The 20,542-nt window shown below is 38.1% G+C and overlaps 1 protein-coding gene across 1 annotated transcript in view; it reads left to right on the top strand.

The window, feature by feature from the left end:
* The window catches only part of TMEM232 (transmembrane protein 232), a gene marked incomplete at its 5' end in the record, with an annotated part of 246,626 nt that overhangs the window by 104,301 nt on the left and 121,783 nt on the right, over positions 1-20,542 (top strand). The window contains 1 exon segment of the mRNA XM_081230450.1: positions 6,349-6,596. Coding sequence (XP_081086576.1) covers positions 6,349-6,596 — 248 coding nt within the window.

Genomic DNA, 20,542 nt, shown 5'->3' with positions numbered 1-20,542 from the left:
TCCACAAGCCACGCAGTTCTAAAAAACAAAGAAAAGAAAAAAAAAAAGGAGCAGAACAATAACAGAGTAAAAAATAAAATAAAATTAGAAAACTAACAGATATGTTAGAAAAAATAAATTAATATACAGATGAAACAACCAGAAGGTAAAAGAGAACCACAATAGAAAAAGACAGGAGGAAAAAAAAGCCTGAAAAGGCCTTGGCTGTGTGTGGCAGAACTTAGGTAGGGGCGGTGTTTAGGGAGTAGGCAGGGCCTATGCTTCAGACCCAACAGGGCCATAAAAGGTGCTGGGAGGTGTGGGTGGTGGCGCTTAGACTCAGCATGGTAGGAGGCTCCAGCAGTGCCTCTAGCCTTGGAGGGTGGAGGACCAGGTCCGGGACCCCAGCAGGCTCCCTGGGCCCACGTAGATGGGGGAAATGCTAGGTCTGTTCCCACAGTTCTTCTATCCCAGAGGCTCCCTCCCCTTTGGTCTCTCTTCTTCATCGCTCACTCCCTCCCCTCCTAGGCCCACGTGGCTGGAGAGGGCCCAGGAAGGCAGGGGACCAGACCCGGAAGCCCAGCAGGCTTTCTGGGGCTGAGTGGGTGGGGGAAACGCCTGTGGTGCTTCCCCTGATCCTCCGGTCCTGGAGGTTCCCCTCCCATCTCCCTCTCCTCCTCTTCCCCCCTCTTGCCTCTCTCCTATGACCCTAGGACCCCCACAGCCAGAGGGTGTCTTGGAGAATGGAGAACCATGGCTGGGAGCCCAGCAGGCTTCCTGGGGCCCAAGTGGGTGGGGGAAACACCCTCTGTGCCTCCCCTGATCCTCCACCCCAGAGGGCCCCTCCCTTTCCGCCTCTCCTCTTCTCCCCCTTCCTCCCTCCTATGCCCCTAGGACCAATGCGCCCTGGAAGGGGCCCTGGTGAACGAGGACCTGGCCAGGGAGCCCAGCAGGCTTCTGGGGGTCCAAGAGTGTGGGGGAAATGCCCACGGTGCCTCCTCTGATCCTCCGATCCCAGAGGGCCACTTCACAACCACTCTCCATTTCTTCCCCCCATTCCAGGACCAACGCAGCTGGAGGGGGTTCTGGGAGGCAAAAGACCTGAACCAGGACCCCAGCAGGCTTCCCAGGGCCTGAATGGGTGGGGGGAACGCACTCCACACCTCTGCTGATTTTCCGGTCCTGGAGGGTCCCACTGTCCGTCTCTCCTCCTCTTTCCCTCCTCCCTCCCATGCCCCTAGGACCCACAAGGTCAGAGGGGGCCCTAGAGAATGGAGGACCAGGCCTGGTAGCCTAGCAGGCTTCCTAGGGCCCAAGTGGGTTGGGGAAATGCCCTCCGTGCCTCCCCTGACCCTCCAGTCCCGGAGGGCCCCTCCCCATCCTCCTCTCCTATTCTCCCCCCACCTCCCTCCTATGCTCCTAGGACCCACGTGGCCCAGAGGGGGCCCCAGAGAACAGAGGACCACGTCTGGGAGCCCAGCAGACCTCCCAGAACCCAATAGGGCAGGGGAAATGCTAGGTGCACTCCCCCCGATCCTCCAAGCTCCCAAGGGTCCCAGCAGGCGTGGGAACCCCTCCCCTCTCCCAGCCACCCCTCAGGGGCACTGGTCCTGTCTGGCCTCCACTTCCCCTCCCCCTCACTCCCCTCCACATTCTACCCAGTTGCTTGGGCTTCCTCCCATTTTCTTGGGTATTGAGGTCCCCCACCAGCATCCAGCAGGTGCCCTAGTTGTAGGGAGACGTGAACTCCACATCCTCCCATGCTGCCATCTTCCTAATGTACTCTTTAAGCAGCAAAATAGAATAAACAGCACTATTAGTCTCTATTCTCGCAATAACAATCTCTCTCATCCCCCACATATGGCTCTTCTTTTGACATAAATGGAAGGTATATTTTTGAAAGAGTGTGGTTTCTTTAAATACTTATGAATAGAATTCCAGTATAACAGATACGTTGTTTTAAGAAAACAAAAATATTTGTAGAGTTTTTACAGTGCACCAGCCACTGTGCTAAGTATCTTACCTTTATTAACTCATCTAAGCCTTATAACTCTCCCACCACCACCATCACCCATACGGATAGAGGATCTGAGTCTAAATGATTAAAAGAAGTAGCTGGTGGTGAATGCACCTATGAGTGAGTTTAACCCAAAGGCTTTGCCATTTCCATGTCATCCTGCCTCCAAAATTAGATATAAACAAGGAACTAACATTTATTGAAGAACTTTTGTGTGCCAGACACTATGCTAGAAAATATATTCACGTTTTGTGTTTAATTTTTACAGTAACCTAGAAAGGACAGTATTCTTTTTATTCTATTTTAGGAATGAAGAAACATGCTTAGAGTGGTTAAGTAACTTGTGCAAGATCACACAACTTATAAAGTGGGAAAATGGATATTCCCATCTAGTCCTTTTCTTAATCTAATACATCAGTCCTTTTTAAACTTTAATATATTCAGGAGTAGGGCCTGAAATTCTCTATTTAGAACATGCTCCTAGGTAATGACAATAATAATGGTCTAAGGACCACAATTTTAGTAACAAGGAGTTACTCATGCTGTCCTCCTTTGTGAGATTTTATAGCTCCTGTAGGAAATAACCTTTTGAGACCACCAGTAAGTCACTTATATTTAAATTTTGAAGTTTGAAGAAAAAATTATAATTTTTTTCACAAATAAGTTAAATGTTCCCAGGTCTAAGACTACTTAAGGACAGGTGGAGACCAAAAACAGAGACATAGTAAGAGATGGAGACAAAATTTAATGCAAACTATGCCACAGTGGCTTAATATCCTATTTCTTTCTCTTTTATTCCATCATGTCAAGGGTAGTGTGAGTTAGCTTAAATTTCGGTACTACATTTCCCTAATTATTGATGGAAAATTCAGAACTCTGGACAGGCTTTTATTTTCTTTTGTATTGCTACTACATCATAATTCCTTGCATAATTTCACCTGCTCTGACATCCATCTTCTTGCCAACCTAAATGAATCCTGGTTTTTACCATCATTATGCCCAATATAAAGACAGAAGGGTGGGTATCTGACCTTGCATGTTGCTACAATCTATGTGAGAGAGAAATATTCTTCAGGAATACCACTTTTTCAATTTTAATACTAAATCAGTAAAATTATCAGATAATAAAATTTGCCATTTGTTTCTTAATAAAAAATGTCAAGTTTCAACAATGCAATAAGAAAGATCCTGAATTTTAAAACTTGCATGGCATTGCTAAGAAAATAGGCACACATGATAAAAATGTATAAATAATGTATAAAGATTGGAGCTTGGGGTAGTATTCATTGGCAGTCAACAGTAGTAAATTCATGAATTTGGAATCTAAATAATGGTCATTCATATTTTGGGTAAGTTTACTTCCAAGAAGTATAGATTTATACTTATGCACCATTGGCATAAATAAATTCATAGTCTCTGAATTTTAAAATGAGAATAATATCTTTAAGAGAAGGAAGACTCTTTAGAATAGAGATGACTAGAAGTGTAATTATAATCCTATTTGATAGATTTGTTAATATAAAAGTGGCTTTGTAACGAATTTGTTTTCAGCATGAAGAGGTTAGATCAAGTCTTCTCAAGATTGGTGGTGGAAGGATCTTATAAAAACCAGAGCATCAGTGTCTGTCTTAGGGTAGCCCTGAAGCAACTGATACCTATTGAGCTTCTCACTATTGGCTAGACAGATCATCCTTTGTCGTCTAAGTGAATCCTCACAAAACTCTGAGGTGGTAATTATTATCTCCACATCACAAATGAAAAACAAAATGGAACCAAACTAAACACAAAATATAGACCTGGAGAGGTTAACTAAATTCCCCGTTTGCATTTTAAATTAGTAAATGGGGGCTTCCCTGGTGGCGCTGTGGTTAAGAATCCACCTGCCAATGCAGGGGACATGGGTTCAAGCCCTGGTCCGGGAAGATCCCACATGCCACAGAGCAACTAAGCCCGTGCACCACAGCTACTGAGCCTGTGCTCTAAGAGAGCCCACGAGCCACAACTACTGAGCCTATGTGCCGCATCACTGAAGCCCCTGCGCTCTAGAGCCCGTGCTCTGCAGCAAGAGAAGCCACCAGAATGAGAAGCCTGCACACCACAAAGAAGACCCAACACAGCCAAAAATAATAAATTAATTGAAATAAATAAATAAATACATAAATAAATAATAAATTAGTAAGTGGGATAGCCAGACCTGATTTCAGATTTTTCTAACTGCAAAGCCCCATATTCTTTCCTGGCTTTTTCCTGCAGGAAAACAAACAAAACCTTTTATAGATAGGCAAATATGCCTTTGACTGATATTTGAAGCTACATTTCCATAAGTTGAATGCCTTGGACATCATTGAGGGCGGAAAATTAACCTGGGCTTTCAACCAGGGAACCATCGTGAAAGATGTGGCAATGCCGTCATTTTGCTATTTGAGAGAGCTGGCATCTGGATCTATATAACCTATCCAGTCTGGGAGGGAAGAAAGCAAAGCATAGCCAAATGAGACAAAATGAAAAGAGCATTAAGATTCTATAATGCAGGGTAATGCTCTCCTGGAAACAATGTATTTTACCAGAAATTATGTGATGAGAAGACATTATTTTTGTTGGTCCAGTCACTTACACATTTATTAATTCATCATTCTCTCAGCAATGGAAGAGCTCATAGTAGTATGTTTGTGCAACTATATGTTGTTACTGATTTTGAAGTACCTTTTCTTATGAAAAAATTAATCCAGAGAAACTAAGCAGAATAAACAGCCCAGGTATTGTGATTAACATTTTACAGATGAACATGCAGACTTTGAGACATTAAATAATGTCCTGAAAATCACAACAGCTACTGAGTGTTCTTGGCACAATTTAATTTCTTGTTTGAAATTGAATGCTCTTTCCATGATTTCGACCTAGTTAATAAGCAAGATACACAACTGGGAATAGTATAAACATAATTGTATACTGATTTCAACATCCAGAGATAATTGAAATCAAAGATATTTAAGAATAGGTATATTTCAATGAGGGCTAGTGATAAAGTTCCTTTACTGAAATAGTGAAAATACAGCTCTCTTTTTTAAATGTCAGTATTAATTTTCTAGCACTTTGAGGCTATTTTGAGCCCTCATTTCATTTTTTTGATGCTTACCTATTTGCATGATTTTCACTGTATTTTTTTACACGTTTTTTGCATGTTATTCTTTCTCATCATTTCACAGTATTCCATATATATTTACTTTGCCTTTTGCTGTTTTCCTTATTGCTTTAAACCTTTATTTTTTCAATCTTTATTATAAGATTGTTCTCATTTTTTCCACTGTAATTTTGTCTAGATAATGCAATAGTCAGTCTTTAAATAATAATTTCATTGAGCTAATCCTGATCTTGGAATCCTAAAGAGGTTAGTTAGATATTCATATGCAGAAAAAAATTTTTCATTCCTTTGTTTTCTACCATAGGATCTATAGACATTTAAAATGAATCCTGAGTGACTGGTAATGAGCTGCCCAAAGATGGATAATATTAAATAAAATGGAAAGAACTTAAATAATAGGAGGCAGCACCTAACTTTGTTATGAGAAAGAGAGTTTTTAATATTAGCATATTGTAAACACTAAAAAAAGTATAATACATGACATTTTGAAACTTACATCTTCATTTATTATTACTGATACCAGCCAAGGAAAACATGCCTCTAGCTGTCTCAAAAGAAGATATAATTAAAAATCAGTCATGGACTGATATTTATTGAATATAAATAGGAAAATTCAGAAAATTGCTCTTCCCTGAATAAAAATTGCTTAAGTATTGTGGAATTTTTGTGTTAGGTTTTTTTTCTATATTAGGACATATTCAATTTAATATAAATCTAAAGCCTAGAACATCTCCAATGAAAGCTAAATATAAAGCCCTTTTTGTTTTTTTACTTTACTCAAGTTTTGTGCTATAGAAATTTTCTGTTGACTTCAAGGAAAGTTTAGATTATGCACAGAGAAATGAAATTCTGACTTAATAAAACATTTGTATTACTTCAACTGATTGCTTAATTTCTTATTACATATTACAAATGCTTATGAAATTCTTGTGTGGGAAGTATACAAATTTAAAATAGAAATTATATCATTACATTTTTGAAATTTCAAGACTGATTTCCTTCATGCTTAATTGTTTATTTCATTGAAAATTCTTGTTACGATTTTTAAAATCTTTTGGGGAACTGCATTTCTCTATTAAAGCTTATTTTAGTAGGAAGAATGCAACATTAGTCAAAGAAAATAAACATACATTTTAACTTTAATAATAATACATCTTTTTTTCTCATTTAATTCTATGTCAACTGGTTATTTTTTCTTTTCTTTCAACAGGCTGAGATAAATGACCCAACTGATCCTTTCACAAGTTATAGTACAAAAGTTTCATCAAATGTAGGGGATGAAAATGTCTCCGAATATATAGGATGGAGAATTGCCAACATACTTTCCAAACTATTCTTCCCTTCCACTGATACCTGTGTTCTTCCTTTGAAAAAACCATCGATAAGACAGCACCAAATGAAATATCTGAACAAAAAACGGGATTCCATGAAGAAGAGAGTTCTACAATTTACTGTAAGGTAAAGTGAAGCACTATTCCAAATAGTTCAGTTATTCTAACATATTAGATTTTGGAGTTATATAAATTATATATAATCATGTGCCACATTATTTAACTCAGTTTCTCTTTTTTAATTCAAATCTTGGCTCCACCACCTCCTAGATATTTTATCATAAGCAAGTATTCCTTTCTCAGAAAGTATTTCCTCATGCTTAAAATAGGTATTATTATGTAATATAAATCAATGTTTTAATAAAGTGAAAGCCTCTCTTCCATAGTGACCTACATTTGCCTAGTTTACCCCCATCTCTCTCTATCATTAAATGCTACGTATCCTTCCAGCGCCTATAAAATGTCAATATAATAAATTATAAGTATATTTAAAATTTTCTCTCCATTTTCCACTATGGTTTATGGATTTTTAAAAGTCTTTTTAGGAAAGTTCTTTTCATTTTAAGATTAAAATGTTGTCACATTTCTCCTAATACTTTTAAGGATTCATTTTGAACACTTTAATCATTGGTCCATTTGAAATTTTTTCTGGTATGTGGTGTGATGTACAGATCCATGTGGCTACTCAATTATCCCAGCAATATTTATTGAGTGATCTATCTCCCTTCAATATTTTCCCCTGATTTTAAATATCTTTATCAAATATGAAATGCCCATTTATTTTCTTTTTCTATGTTCTAAAATTTCAATAATTTGGAATTATCTACTCTTTTAAGCTTTGGTAGAATTTCCTCTTAAACCATTAGTACCTTATAGCTCTTCTAAGGGTAGTTCTTTGTCAAATTCTTCTGTTTTATGTGGCTCTTGGCAGGGCTTATGTTCAGCCATAATGTGCAGGTACAGCTGGATTCCGTTCTTACTGTTTGAGGCCCCTGCCATAAAAGTATCTGGAGTATCAGTCCTGAATATCGGTCTCTTTAGATCTTTCTCCTCCTTTTTAAGTCAATTTTAGCAAATTATGCTTTCTTTAAATTATTACATGTTTTATTCCATTTTTCTGAATTTTTTGGCCATAATTGAACAAAATAGCATCTTAAGATTCCTTCTATTTTCTCTGTTTCTGTGGTTATCCCCTTCCCCTTAACTAATTCTCATTTTGTGTATTTGCATTTTGTCCCTTTTTCCCTTCTTAAGTTGTTTGTTTGGTATTTTATCTATTTTATATTATTCTTTCAATGAACCAGCTTTTGGATTCTAACTCATGTATTTTTGTTCTTATGTTTATGAGTCTGTTACTACTTCTTTGATCTATTTTGTGGCTTACTTTATGATTTCTTGAAGAAGATGCTAAATTATTTGGGAAGTTTTCTTCCTCAGCATTTGCCTAGATCATTATCTGAGTTCCAAAATCATGTGACTGTTGCTGCCCAAAGGTGGACTTTAGTGCAGGGTAATAATTGGGTGAAACAAAGCAAGGAGTCAAGTTTTCCTTTTGTGCACACAAGTAGTCAAGAGAAAAATAGACACATGCTTGAGAAGAACTTTGACATAGGTTTAAGCATTTTTTCAAGAATTCTAAAGCCAGTGAGGAATATATGTAGAGCTGAGATTAAGGATCACACAGTCTGCACTTTAGTAGTCTCGTGTGGTGCAGGAATAAGTAGTATAAAAATGTTCTTCAGCATGTGTTATAAATATCTATAAAATTGCAATATGTTCAAGGTATAATGGAAAGGCCAGCTTTAAATGTTATGAGTATTGAGATTTACTTTAGAATCCCCAAATGTCTTCTGTACATTTTCAAGGACCACAGACACGGAAGAAAAATCAGTGTGGGACCAGAGAGGACACTGTACTTTGGTTTCTCATCGTGGTCAGTTAAAGGAAAAGATAGAAAGAAAGAAACTAGAAAAATAAAAGAAATGGGGTATTGACCAAAGGAGATTAAAGAAACAGTGGGAGAAAGGGTAAATAGACAGTAAAAAGGCAGCTGGAGATGAATGATGCCCACTGGGACACAGAAAGGAAGGACCTAGAGAGATAGAGATAAGGTGACATATTGGGAATGCTTAAAATAGCAGAACAGAGAAATAAATGTTAGGAGCAGAGAGAAAGATGAAAGAGATCAAAAGGAAAGGGAGAAGATATAAGTAAGGGGAGAGGCATACCGAGAATGGAAAGTACAATGGAGACATATGCACAGGGTTTGGGGACAGGGGTAGAGAACATGCAGGGTCAGAGAAGGAGGCATAAGAGGCAAGGGGTGGGGTTAAGACCCAAAGAGTCCTGTAGGTTTTGAAGGATTAGTATATGAGATTTCTCCTCAGCCTACAGTTCATTACATAAATGAGAATCATCCATCACTGATCTTTAAAAAATGTTATCTTCTTATCCATTTTTTCACAGCTCATTACAGCCTCTAGAAATTAAACTTAGGGTCTCTGGCTTGAATGAGAGCCACAGCAGCACAGCAGTTTGAGCTTCCCTCTAGCAGAAGTCCCTTGGGGCGGCACAGGGTGACTTTCACATTGCGCCCTTCACACTGTAGAGCATGGGAACTGTGCCCCCTGGAGTTGTGCATTTTGACAGCTCCAGTAAGGGATGAACTGATCCCTGGCTACACCAGATGTGAGTGGAATAGGGCTAGAGTTCAGTGATATCAAGACAAAGGCTAGGTCAGTCCTGGTTGAACAGTCTCTACTGTCTGTTTGGGGTAAGGGATAGACCTGCTTTTAAAAAAGTTGTTGAAAAGCATGTTTAAGCTTTAACTTTAACTTTTAGTGCATTGAAAAAATGGCTCTGGCTCACTAAACATTAACTGTGGGAAATGTTGTTTCTTCCATTTGCTTGATTCTCCATCTAGTGAACGGTCCCGTAGCTATAGCTCCTTTTGTCATTTCTCCACCTCCTCCCACGTCCAGGTCCACAGACTGGAATTAATGCAGTTAATGAACTTCTGAGCATGATGGAATCCTATAGATAAAGCATAAAGACATAATTTAAAGCCCACTGTATGCTTAGCTCTTTTTCACCTTTTAAAGGTCTTCTTGCATAGCGTCATATCACCAATTCCTTATCATGTATTCCTAGAAAGCTCCGTTTTGTGTTTTCATCAAAAAACAATGTGTAAGATAGCAAGAAGGCCAACATTTAAGGGCTCCTACAGAAGATGGGGCACATTTAAGAGGTAGGAAGACAGGAAATTTAAGATAATATGTTTCTGTATTGCCATGGAGCACTGAAGTGTACCTATTTCAGTGCAAAAATGTGAACATTTACCAGTAAGGAGAACATAGGAGCTTTCTTATTGCTGAAGCATCCACTATTTCTGATGACCTATCACTTTTTCCCCAAAATATTTTTCTTCACTTGTGTTTTTAGCCTGTAAAATTCTCTCAAAATGGGAATTCTTTCTTTATACGTTTACAAATATATATATTTTGCTTTGAATGACTTGCAGATCTGATCTCTTTCCTTTACAAAATTTTTCAAAAGAAAATTCATTGTTTTGCTTTTGTACATTGAATTTTGGGGGTTTTGCTTTGTAGTGGGACATGATGTTGGATGCATGCTCTTCTTGCCCCTCAGCATTTTTTTAAAAAATGAAAAAATCATTATGTTCCTTTACTATATAATAAAAACTGCAGCCAAAAACCGAGGCATAGTATACTTCTACTTCAAAGCATAGTTTTTTCCTTTTCTCTCTTTATCAGTAAAACTATCTTAAATTTACCTTAAAGCTGAGAATTCAGAACTCTGAAGATCAAATTTTCAAAAACCAGTTTCTACATCTATACTTTTTGGCTTCTGAGGTTTCTTGTCAGTGTATTTTCTAAGCTTATGCCTTGAAACCCTAAAAACTCACAAACAACTAATTATTCGCACACATGTAAAGACTAGGAGAATATTAACTTAAAACTTTATCTCTGATTAGGCTTAGTTTGCTCACAAATTTTATATCAGAAGACTTCATTCATAAGACCAGCACCTGGAAGAGAGCCCAGCTGAAACAAGCAAGAACTGACTGAGAACATCTGTAGTCATTCAGGCAGGACATTTTACATAGCTGACTTCATAACAGGGTGGTCGTACCAAAGGCTACTGTGTATCCTATGAATCCTCCTTTATATAAGGAGCCAATTCCAAGGTAGTGGAGCTAGGAGTAGCTAACATTTGCTGAATGGAGACGAGGTGGGGAAAGGTGGATACCACAGTGTCCCGGGAGATAGGTTTTACTGGAAAGACCAACAGTGAGCAGCAAAAAGAGGCACGTGGTCCCCATTTCTCATTGTCTCAGTGGAAGGGATGCTGGAGTCTGGGCAAGCAACTGGACATTAAACTAGATTTGCGTTTTGAGGGGAGAGACACTGCATGACTGCTATTCTACATTCTTATAATGGAAGGGTGAAACTGCCTTCTCAAGGAAGAAATAAACATTTTGGGCCCAGTTGCCAAGTCACCTGAGGTAGGTGGGCATCAGCTGGATAGGGATGCTAGAAATGCCAGATGCTCAGGACTTGGAGCCCTTGGGAAGCGGTCTTAATGGTTGTAATAGGAAGCCACTGGCCTCCCTGGTGAGTTGAGTTTACAACATGGGAGATGCTTAGGACCCCTAATTCTAGCTTCCAAGTTGCCGGGCAATTCAAGATGAATCTCCAGTGTTATAGTCAAACAATTCTGTTTGCCACCCTACATGAGTACATTTTATAAACAAGGCACTATGCTAAGCACTACCCTTAGATGTAGATTGATTATTTTATCCATCTTATAGATTTTATATATCTATAAAATCTCTGTTTTGTAGATATGAATACTGAGAGGTTAAGTAATTTGCCCAAGAATTTATAATCATTAAGTGCTAGAGTTTGAATTTAAACAAATGCTTTCTGATTCCTGAGTCTACTCTGCTGATGTCTTTCCCCTCATGTGGGACTTCATGTGATGGTAAAGCCTTGAGCAGTTGTTAAAAAAAACTTATCTTCAAGTCATAAGAAAAGACTTTTTATAAGTATTTTTTTCAATTTCTGTATCTTGATTTTCAGAACTTGACTTTGTTAAGGAACATTTTTTTCTGGACTCTGCATCTTTCTAGCTAATATTAGGAAATCTATGTCAGATGAGGCACTTTCCATTAAGTAGTATGATTTTTAGCTAAAGTCAATGGAGGAAAAAAAATATATTATAAATATATCTATTTGGAGAGAGAGATTTAAAAAAGGAGAGCTCCAAAAGATTCTTAAATAAAATGCTTTAAACACATCTGTCTAGTTCTGTTTCATGCAGGAGAAAAAAGTCTGTGCCTCCTTTACAGAATATCAAGAATGTTTATCTTATAGCTTTTTTTCTGATTGATTTAGAGTAAGTTACTTAACTTCTTTGAGCCTTAGGCTCCTAATCTTTAAAAATGTAAAAGTTGTACATTCCTCTTAGGTTTGTCCTGAGGATAGAAAGAAAGAATGTATGTAAAGAGTCTGGACATGTTAGTTTCTTATCCTTTTGTTCTATAATTGAGTAGATTTTCTAAAATATTTATTTTCTTCATAACATAATATTTATTAATACAATCGTGATAAATAATATGTGGAAAATTTACATAAGTTATGAATTATTGCTAGAAACTTTTAAAAAAGAACATACAGTTTCCCAATGATTTCATTTTTGGTTATGTTTTGCTTCCCTTCTTGTTTCTGGTTTTCGAATTAAAACACAATTCAGATCTGGTTCCAAGTCATACATGCATTTTGAGAGTACAGTATCAAGACCCATTATGGAAGAGTAAAGTTTGGAATCTTGATAGTTCATATGGCTGATTTTAATTTTTCAGCTGAAGAGAAATAGAGAACGTGAATGGGTCTTCAGAGATGGGCCTCTATGTTTTGAATTTTGTGAAATATTTTATTATTAAAATGTTGGTTAGATGATCAGCTCAGATCAATCATTTAAAGTGTTAAAATTTCTAGAGTGAAGTAGTATTGGAAGTGAAGTCCAATTGCCAGTGACAGGACTGTGCAAAATACATCCATTTCCAATACATGACTCTGTTTACCTCCAGTCTTCCCTAGGAGATAGGTCAGTCCCCATCTATCTTAGGTTGTCTCCTCTCCTTTCCTGCCTTTCCAGTGGAACCTTGGTCTGAATAGGAACTCTAGGTGTTATCAGTGGGGCCATAGCTTTAGCTGCCACTTTCACTGCAGTGGCTTTGTGCTTATAAGACAGGTGTCCAGCTCCAATACGATCATCAACCCCAGGAGTTCTCCATTCACAGTAACATGATGTAATGCAGAATCTTAAAAATGGCACAGGTATTAAAATGAACTGGAAGAGATGTAAAAACATTTTATTGATATGTTTCAAATACAGATCAATTAGATTCAAATGACAGCCATATGAGAAGACAAAAGTTGTGCAACAGAAAACAAAAACAAAATCTGTTTTTTTGTGTTTTGTTTTTTTATGTGCACTTTGCTCTTTCAAAGAAAAGGGCAGTGTTGTTTAGCTTGTGATGAAATGCTTTTGCAGTGGTTGACAAGTGTTTATTACCTGCTTTAATTAGAACGTAAACTTGGATATGACGTTAATCAAATTGGAGTAGTCTTCCCACTCTCTAGATTCTCAGAAAATATGAAGTCAGTCAGTTAAAGAGCTTAATCTTCCCCAGTTTCTAAATGTCTCCTTGGTAGGATCAAGTACTCGATCGGGCATATGAATCTTTGAAAACCTTAGTACCCAGGGCAGGTGCTTTCTGTCCACCTGTCAGAGCAAATGTCGCTCCCCAACTAACCCAGTCTTTCCTGGGCTCTTGGTACGGATTTAAATGGTAGGGAGAAAACAGAACTCCTGATACACGTTGCATATTCCTTCGGTAAGCATTAACTATACATCTCTGTGCGCAGGCACTGTGTTAGGCACTAGGAAGACAAAGACAAACTACGCTTAGAGTGTAATTGATGGTTTCTTGTTCAGAATGACTGATTGTGTCTCTAGCATATTGGTTTTCCACCATAAAGACATTTGGGACTTTGCACCCACAAATTTTCTATTTTTTTTTGTATTTTCAGTTATTCAATACAATTTAGTAGTACCTGACCTATAGTAGACATTTAATAATTATTGAATAACAAATACTAAGCAGAAGGGCACAGGATGTGCAAAGCCCCCCCCCCCCCGGTGAAATTGATCATGAAGCATTTAAGGAACTAAAAGAACAGTTGTGTAGCTGGGTCACTGAGACCACAGGAGGATGAAGTTGAAGAGTTGGTCATGGTTTTCAGCTTTATCTTAGAAGCCATAAGAAGGCACTGAATGTGTGTTATATGGTAGAGTAAGGAGTGAAGAGTGGTGTGTGTGTGTATGCGTTTGAGGTTGTGACATGACCGTTGGTGTGATGTACCTTGGGCAAGTCACTTAACTTCTCTAAATCTGAATGTTTTTGTCTGTAAAATGGGGTAATGATAACACCTTTCTTGTTGGTACTTATGAGAAATCAATGAGGTAGTCAACTAAAAGTGCTTACTATAGTATCTGGCACAGAGTAAGCACAAAAATGTTTATTATTGTTGTATTAATAAATATATGGTGGCATAATTATAAATGTAATATAATAATATACTGATATGTTATTGATCAGTATAATAAATATATTAGTTTTATTATTATGTATCATAGTCATTTTCATTGTTGTCATTGTTGGCTTTGTTACGTTGGGAAAGTGCATAGGATGCTATTGTAATACAGCGTGCACTAGGTTGGTGGCAATACAGATGGAAAGGAGGCAGATGGATTTGCATAAGATTTGGAAGAAAAAGCAATAGAATTTGATGATGATTAGATAGAATGACAGGAGGTGCGGAGAGGAAAATGTCTTTTCCAGATTGAACAACTAGTCTAATAGTGGTGCGATTCACTGAGACAAAGGGTGATGGGGGAGAGTAGGGTGTGGTTTGGGTTAGGGAACGATGCTGAATTTGAAGTAGTGCTTTGGAGAGCTTTAAGTGGAGAAGTCAAATAGAAAGTGAGTTTCACAGTACTGTTATTCAGGGACACAGTCTGGGCTGAGTCACTGAATGAAGGTGGTGACTAATGTCATGGGCACAAGCAACACTGCCTTGGTAAAGAATATCAAGTGAGATGAGAGGCAGACCTGGGGTGGAATTTTGAGGAATACCACTGTTTAATATCTGGAAGGAAGAGAATGATAGCAAAATAAACAACAAACCAAACCTTAGAAATAGCCAGAGAGGTTGGAGAAAGTCTGCAATTTATAACAACTTGAGAAAAATTCTGATGGACGGTTCTGATAACTCATTAGTATATAGTAATGCTTTAAAAATTTTTTAAGTCTATGGAGATGTTGATTTCAAGGATGGACAAGGGAGAATTTCCAAAATAATCTACCTAGATAGTGATCGAATATCCCTCTTTGAGTATCTCTGAGCAGCACTTTCTGCTCACTACACAAAAAATATAAATGCAGATGACAAAAGGATTGCAGTTTTTTATATATGACGCATACTTCCAAAGACCTTGCAGTATCTACCTAGCAACAACAACAAAAAGTTAAGTGCCAAACCAATGCATGAAGCTTTCTAAGTTTGTAGACAAAATCCATTGGTCAGGAAGGGCACTAATACTGTTTACTGTATATAATATATGTATATGTATGTACACATGACAGAAATGAATTTCTAACCTCTAATGAAATATATGCATGTATCAAAATACCAAGAAATTATTAAGTTAGATTATCACTTAGAAACATATCTTAATGGTCTTTCTGGTTATTTCATAGGCTTATCAGCCTTCTGAAAATTTCACCACTCTTTCCACTCTTTTTAAAAGATAAGATTTGTTAATGCTGTATTTATATCATTAGCAATGGCACAGTGTCTCTTCTGTTAGTTTATCCAACAAACAAAGGACGAAGATAAACATTTAGGAGATTAATTTCTTCCCATAGCATTTTTAGGTCCAGTACTTCATGTCCTCCATTTTTATTTGAGAAAGTAAAACTCAGACCAAACAAGTTAACCTGACTATGTGAAAATGTTCATGCCAAGGACTGCAGTGAAATCAGAGGCCACAGAGCAGGTTCAAAATGTCCTCAAAACAGGCCCTGGATGTTCTATAGTATGGAATCCGGTGGAGGATAGCAGTGACCAGAGGAGGGCATGAGGGAAGACCCAGTCAGGAGAATGAGAGATGGTGCCATGAATGTATGAGAATTGTGTGATAAATCTGTTTCATGCATGTCTTCATTAACTCCAAACTACATTGCTGCTACATTTCTAGAATTTCTGCATTTGTTTATAAATTCGTGCTGCATATTATATGTGCTGCATATTTTTTTTCTTCCCCAAACTTAGTTTTCACATTATAAATTCCCTTTTCATTTGTTTTTTTTCTTTCCCTCATCTTCCATCTCCTTCTTAAAAGGGTGCATCTATATCCAACACTAATCATGCCTTATATCTTTAATAAATTGTCATATCCATTTATCATTCTGAACAGCTTCCACCTTCAACGCCAACTCTCACTGCAGTATAAGATCAGTAATTGCTAAGCATCCATCATATCTGAAGTGATATGTCACTAAATTCTTGGCTCTTCACAATAGTTCACTAACCTGAGTCTTGTCGAGTTAGAACTAATGTTGATTGGTCCTCTTTCTGTTTTATTTTTTCCTACATCAAGCTATTCAAAGGAAAAAGCCTATCTTTAACCTTGTAATTTTACTAAACCATTTATACAAGCAAACCAGTATTGTCACACAGAAGTCTAAGCACAGCTGGCTGACAAATCTACCACCTATCAGCATACTTATATCTAGCAAGGAAAGCTTGTAATAAGTGAATTATAGCAAAAAAAAAAAAAGTCACATATAATTCTTTCTCTAGCTTCTTTTCCTGCTGGGGTATAAAAAGCATGTGTTGCAGCCAGCAGTGATTTTTCAGGGGCCCCTCTCTAAAGGCCAAGCATTTAAACAAAAGTTGACATAGTCATCCTTATGAATTCTCAGATGCCTACGGGTCTTATTCCTGTAATGTTCACCTTCTTCTGTCCATAGATAAAATATAGGAAGAAGGACAATAAACAGTGAATTCCATTTGGCACTCAGACAACTTACCTGACAGAACCATATCTGGTTGTGAGAGAGGAGTCTGGGAAGTGACACAGCCCATGGGCTTAGGCAGGGTCATTAACCCCTGCCGGGAAGCTGGGCCAGCACCTCTCTGTTAATATCTGCATGTTGACCTCTGAGGCATTTTAGTCAAGTGTGAGTTGCGTACTTTCAGGTTTATTTTCAGCGTATCACTGTATCACAGCAGTGGTGATAGAGGCGATAGGGAGCAGTGGAAGTGGCAGCAGGAGCAGCTGGCAAAAACCAAAACAACTGAGCAGGCCCAGCCTTCTTAAATCTACCGGCAAGACCCTCTGCTTCATTTTAGAAAAGCTACCGACATTTCCCTATTCATCTAGCTGTCTGCAGTCATCACAGAGCACTTTGCTGTCACACACAGTTCTAAACACAGCTGGCCAAAGAATCAACCACATGGTAAACATCCTGCTATCCAGCAGGAAGCGGATGTGACAGGTGCATGCATATAAAAGAAAACCTCGAATAAAGTAATGCACAAGTTCCCTTCTCCCTCTCTTGTTCTATTCCATATACTACTCTATTAATAATCCCCACGTTACGAAAATCTCTAAATTCTTTTTTTTTTTTTCTTTTTTTTTCTTTTTGCGGTACGCGGGCCTCTCACTGTTGTGGCCTCTCCCGTTGCGGAGCACAGGCTCCGGACGCGCAGGCCCAGCGGCCATGGCTCACGGGCCCAGCCGCTCCGCGGCATATGGGATCCTCCCAGACCGGGGCACGAACCCGTATCCCCTGCATCCGCAGCCGGACTCTCAACCACTGCGCCACCAGGGAGGCCCAATCTCTAAATTCTTGATGCTAGAATACCCATCGATATTACACATGAGTCCAGATAGAACTGGTGAGTAGTACTGTTACCGTCAATTCTTTCACTACTGGCTCAAGAAGCAGTCACTTTAGCCTCGTGTTTCAGAGCTGTATTGCCACTAGGTCAGATATGTTCAGGAGTATGATAAAGTGATAGGCCCCAAGTCATGGTAATTTGGCTGGAAGGTATGAAAAAGAAGCATATAATTGTTTGGGGGAGGATATATAGACAGAACACTCTGTATTTAGGAAAGAATATACTTAAATAAACAGAAGCACTAAAAGAGTTCTCAAGAAGGCATTTTCTTTCTTTCCTTTCTATAGTCAGGGATGCATCTAATCTGTGATTCAATAGGGTTTGCAGTCATCAGAAACAGAAATTATTCAGTATTCGTATGCTCTGTTGCCAAGCAAACCTCACTGTCAGAAAGCTGTTCCCCTTTCATGTGGCTATATGGTACCGCATGAATGGGAATTGGACAAGAGGGCAGTTAATTTGATTGATGTAGACCGCCATTGTGGGCAATTCAGACGCCTGAAATTCCCTTTAGGACTTGAATGATCCTATTTGCCTGTTTTGGTGATTTACAACAGTGGAATAATAGGAATATTTTCTCTCCAGTGTGTGGTAGGCCACCTTCAGTGCTCTTTTCTCAGCCCACTTGCATTTAAATTCAATTGGAGACTAAAATGAGGAAAGGTAAGATTAATCATAAAATATATTATTATTTTCAAGTTCAAGTAGATTTTTAAAGTAACTAGACAACAATCTGAGGGAGAACAGGCAGGCACTGAAAACAAAACAAAACAAAAAACCATCACTACCACCACAGCAGTATAAGGTTGCTGGAAAAAAAATTGGTCAGTTTAACACCTACTGGTGTCTGTAAGGTGTGATAGAAAGTGCACTTCTAGTCTTTTTGTATAACTGGGACCACAAAAGATTACTATGGTTGGCACTGTCTTGGTAGAAAATGGGTTACTATTAGGGAGTCACTGAGGAGGAAACTAGCCCAGAGCAATAAACGTTTTCTATGTTTTAAAGGTAAGGAAACTGAAGTCTGATTTGGTCAGGGAAGTAGGTAGCATTGTCGCACCAGCCAGATCCCTTCACCTCTCATTCTTCCTTTCTTCCTTGTCACTCTCCCCTCCCCCTGCTTAAATTCTGGTAGACATGTGAGTGGACTAACAAAAGGAGAATGGTTTAATTTTCTATAATTATGTGGATCTCAGCGTGCCTGTTTGAGAACATCTGGGGGTACTGCAGATCTATTGTTTCTTCCATATTTGAAAAACTTCCATAATTTTCATAGAGAGGTAGCAATATTCTAATAGTTGAAATAGACTCCCTTTTAAGGGTACACAGACAGGATGTGACTAAAATTTGTAGCTTTCTAGAGCTAAATCTTTAGGAATTATTGAATGAGAATGAATGCCTAGTCATATTTATGTGGCAGTTTTCCGATTATCTTCGATGATACAGCTAAGCTTTGCCCTACCCCAGCATCAGCATCTGTCTTTGAAAGTCCAGCATTTTAAGTTTACAAGGAACCACTCTCCCCTGTGCAAGAAGCTATATTAAAATGTGTCCTCCATATTTATTTTTTCTGATTGGTCTTCTATAGCTCTGTATCTCGAAGGAGAATTTTAATAGAGGATAGTAGAATGTCCACATTATAAGATGAAAACTAGTGCAAAAAACTATAATTTTTTTAGATTAAAAAATTGTTTTTTAGTTTAGATGATTAAAATGGCATTATCTAAAGTACCTATTCTATCTAAAGACCGACAAATAGCTATTTTCATTTATAGCTGAACACATGCACCCTGTTTCATGCTTACAAACTGCCTCATAGATTTAGGCTTATAAACTGGCAAGATATTCCAAGGAATGCAGTGTATGACTTGGAAACAACAAATAGGGAGAAGAAAGGAACAATAGATACGTATAAAGGATCAATTATCCCATGTTCTTATACAATTTTAAGGGTTAATTCCTTGCATACTCAGGAGTTAAGTGTATCATCTTCCTCTTTAAAAAGTTGCACGGCTCCATTTAATAGTCAGTAATTTGACAGTCACACAGATTAGTATTTTTAAAGCAGAAGATAAGGTGAAAGAGAAACATTTGCAGGCCCCCAAAATTTGGGGCCTGCTGTGTATTTTTGAAATGCAGAGCTAGAAGAATGGGCTTACGGAGAAGAACAAATATCTTGGCCAAATTTATCCCATAGAATTTCAACCTAGGCAAACCTGAGTAAACTAGGCATATAGCTGAAGCATATGGATAAAAAGTGAAATAAATCATTCAGTTAACTTAAGTTAGTGAGGTTCATAATGATAAACATTTTTATGTTGGTCTCTTGGTCCCTTAGGAGCCTAATTTTTCCCTTGAATTCTGTACTCAGGTGTACAGCCATTTACATTGTGTTTTCATTTAGATGGGCTGATAAGCTCCTCAAATTTAACATATCCAAAACTGAACTAATCTCCCTCTGACCCCAAACTGCTCATTCCATTATTTTCTCAGTGAATAGAAAATTTTTCCTTCTATTGAGTCAGACCTTGAAATCATCTGTCTCTATTTCATTCACATTCCATGCTTAATCTATCAGACAAGATAGTCTTTACCTTCAAAATATTTCCAAAATCTTTCACTAGTGTTCCCACCTGATTCAAAAAAGAAGAAAAAAAATTGACATTTGGGACAAGGACAGTCTAGCTGTGGAATCGGCTTTTGTAAAGCTTTGCAATAATGGTAAAAATAGTGGAAAGCTAAACAGCTGAAATCTCTCTGTAGGCCAAGCACTGTGCTAAGCCCTGGAGACATAGTGGAGAACCAGACAAATATGCTGCCCACCTTCATAGAGTGTATCATCCAAAATAGAGAACAGATAAATCAGTAAGCAAATGAGGTAATTACAGACTGTTTTAAATCCCGTGGGTGAAATTAACTGGGTGATAAAATTGAAAGGAATTGGAGGATTCCACTTTAGATAGCCAGGAAGGATCCCTTTGAAGGAGTGATTTTGGGTGGAGACCTCTTGGGGAAG

This window comes from Mesoplodon bidens (genome assembly GCF_964165515.1).
Source record: "Mesoplodon bidens genome assembly, chromosome: 4".
NCBI lineage: Eukaryota > Metazoa > Chordata > Mammalia > Artiodactyla > Ziphiidae > Mesoplodon > Mesoplodon bidens.
This window is presented reverse-complemented; position numbering and strand designations above follow the sequence as displayed.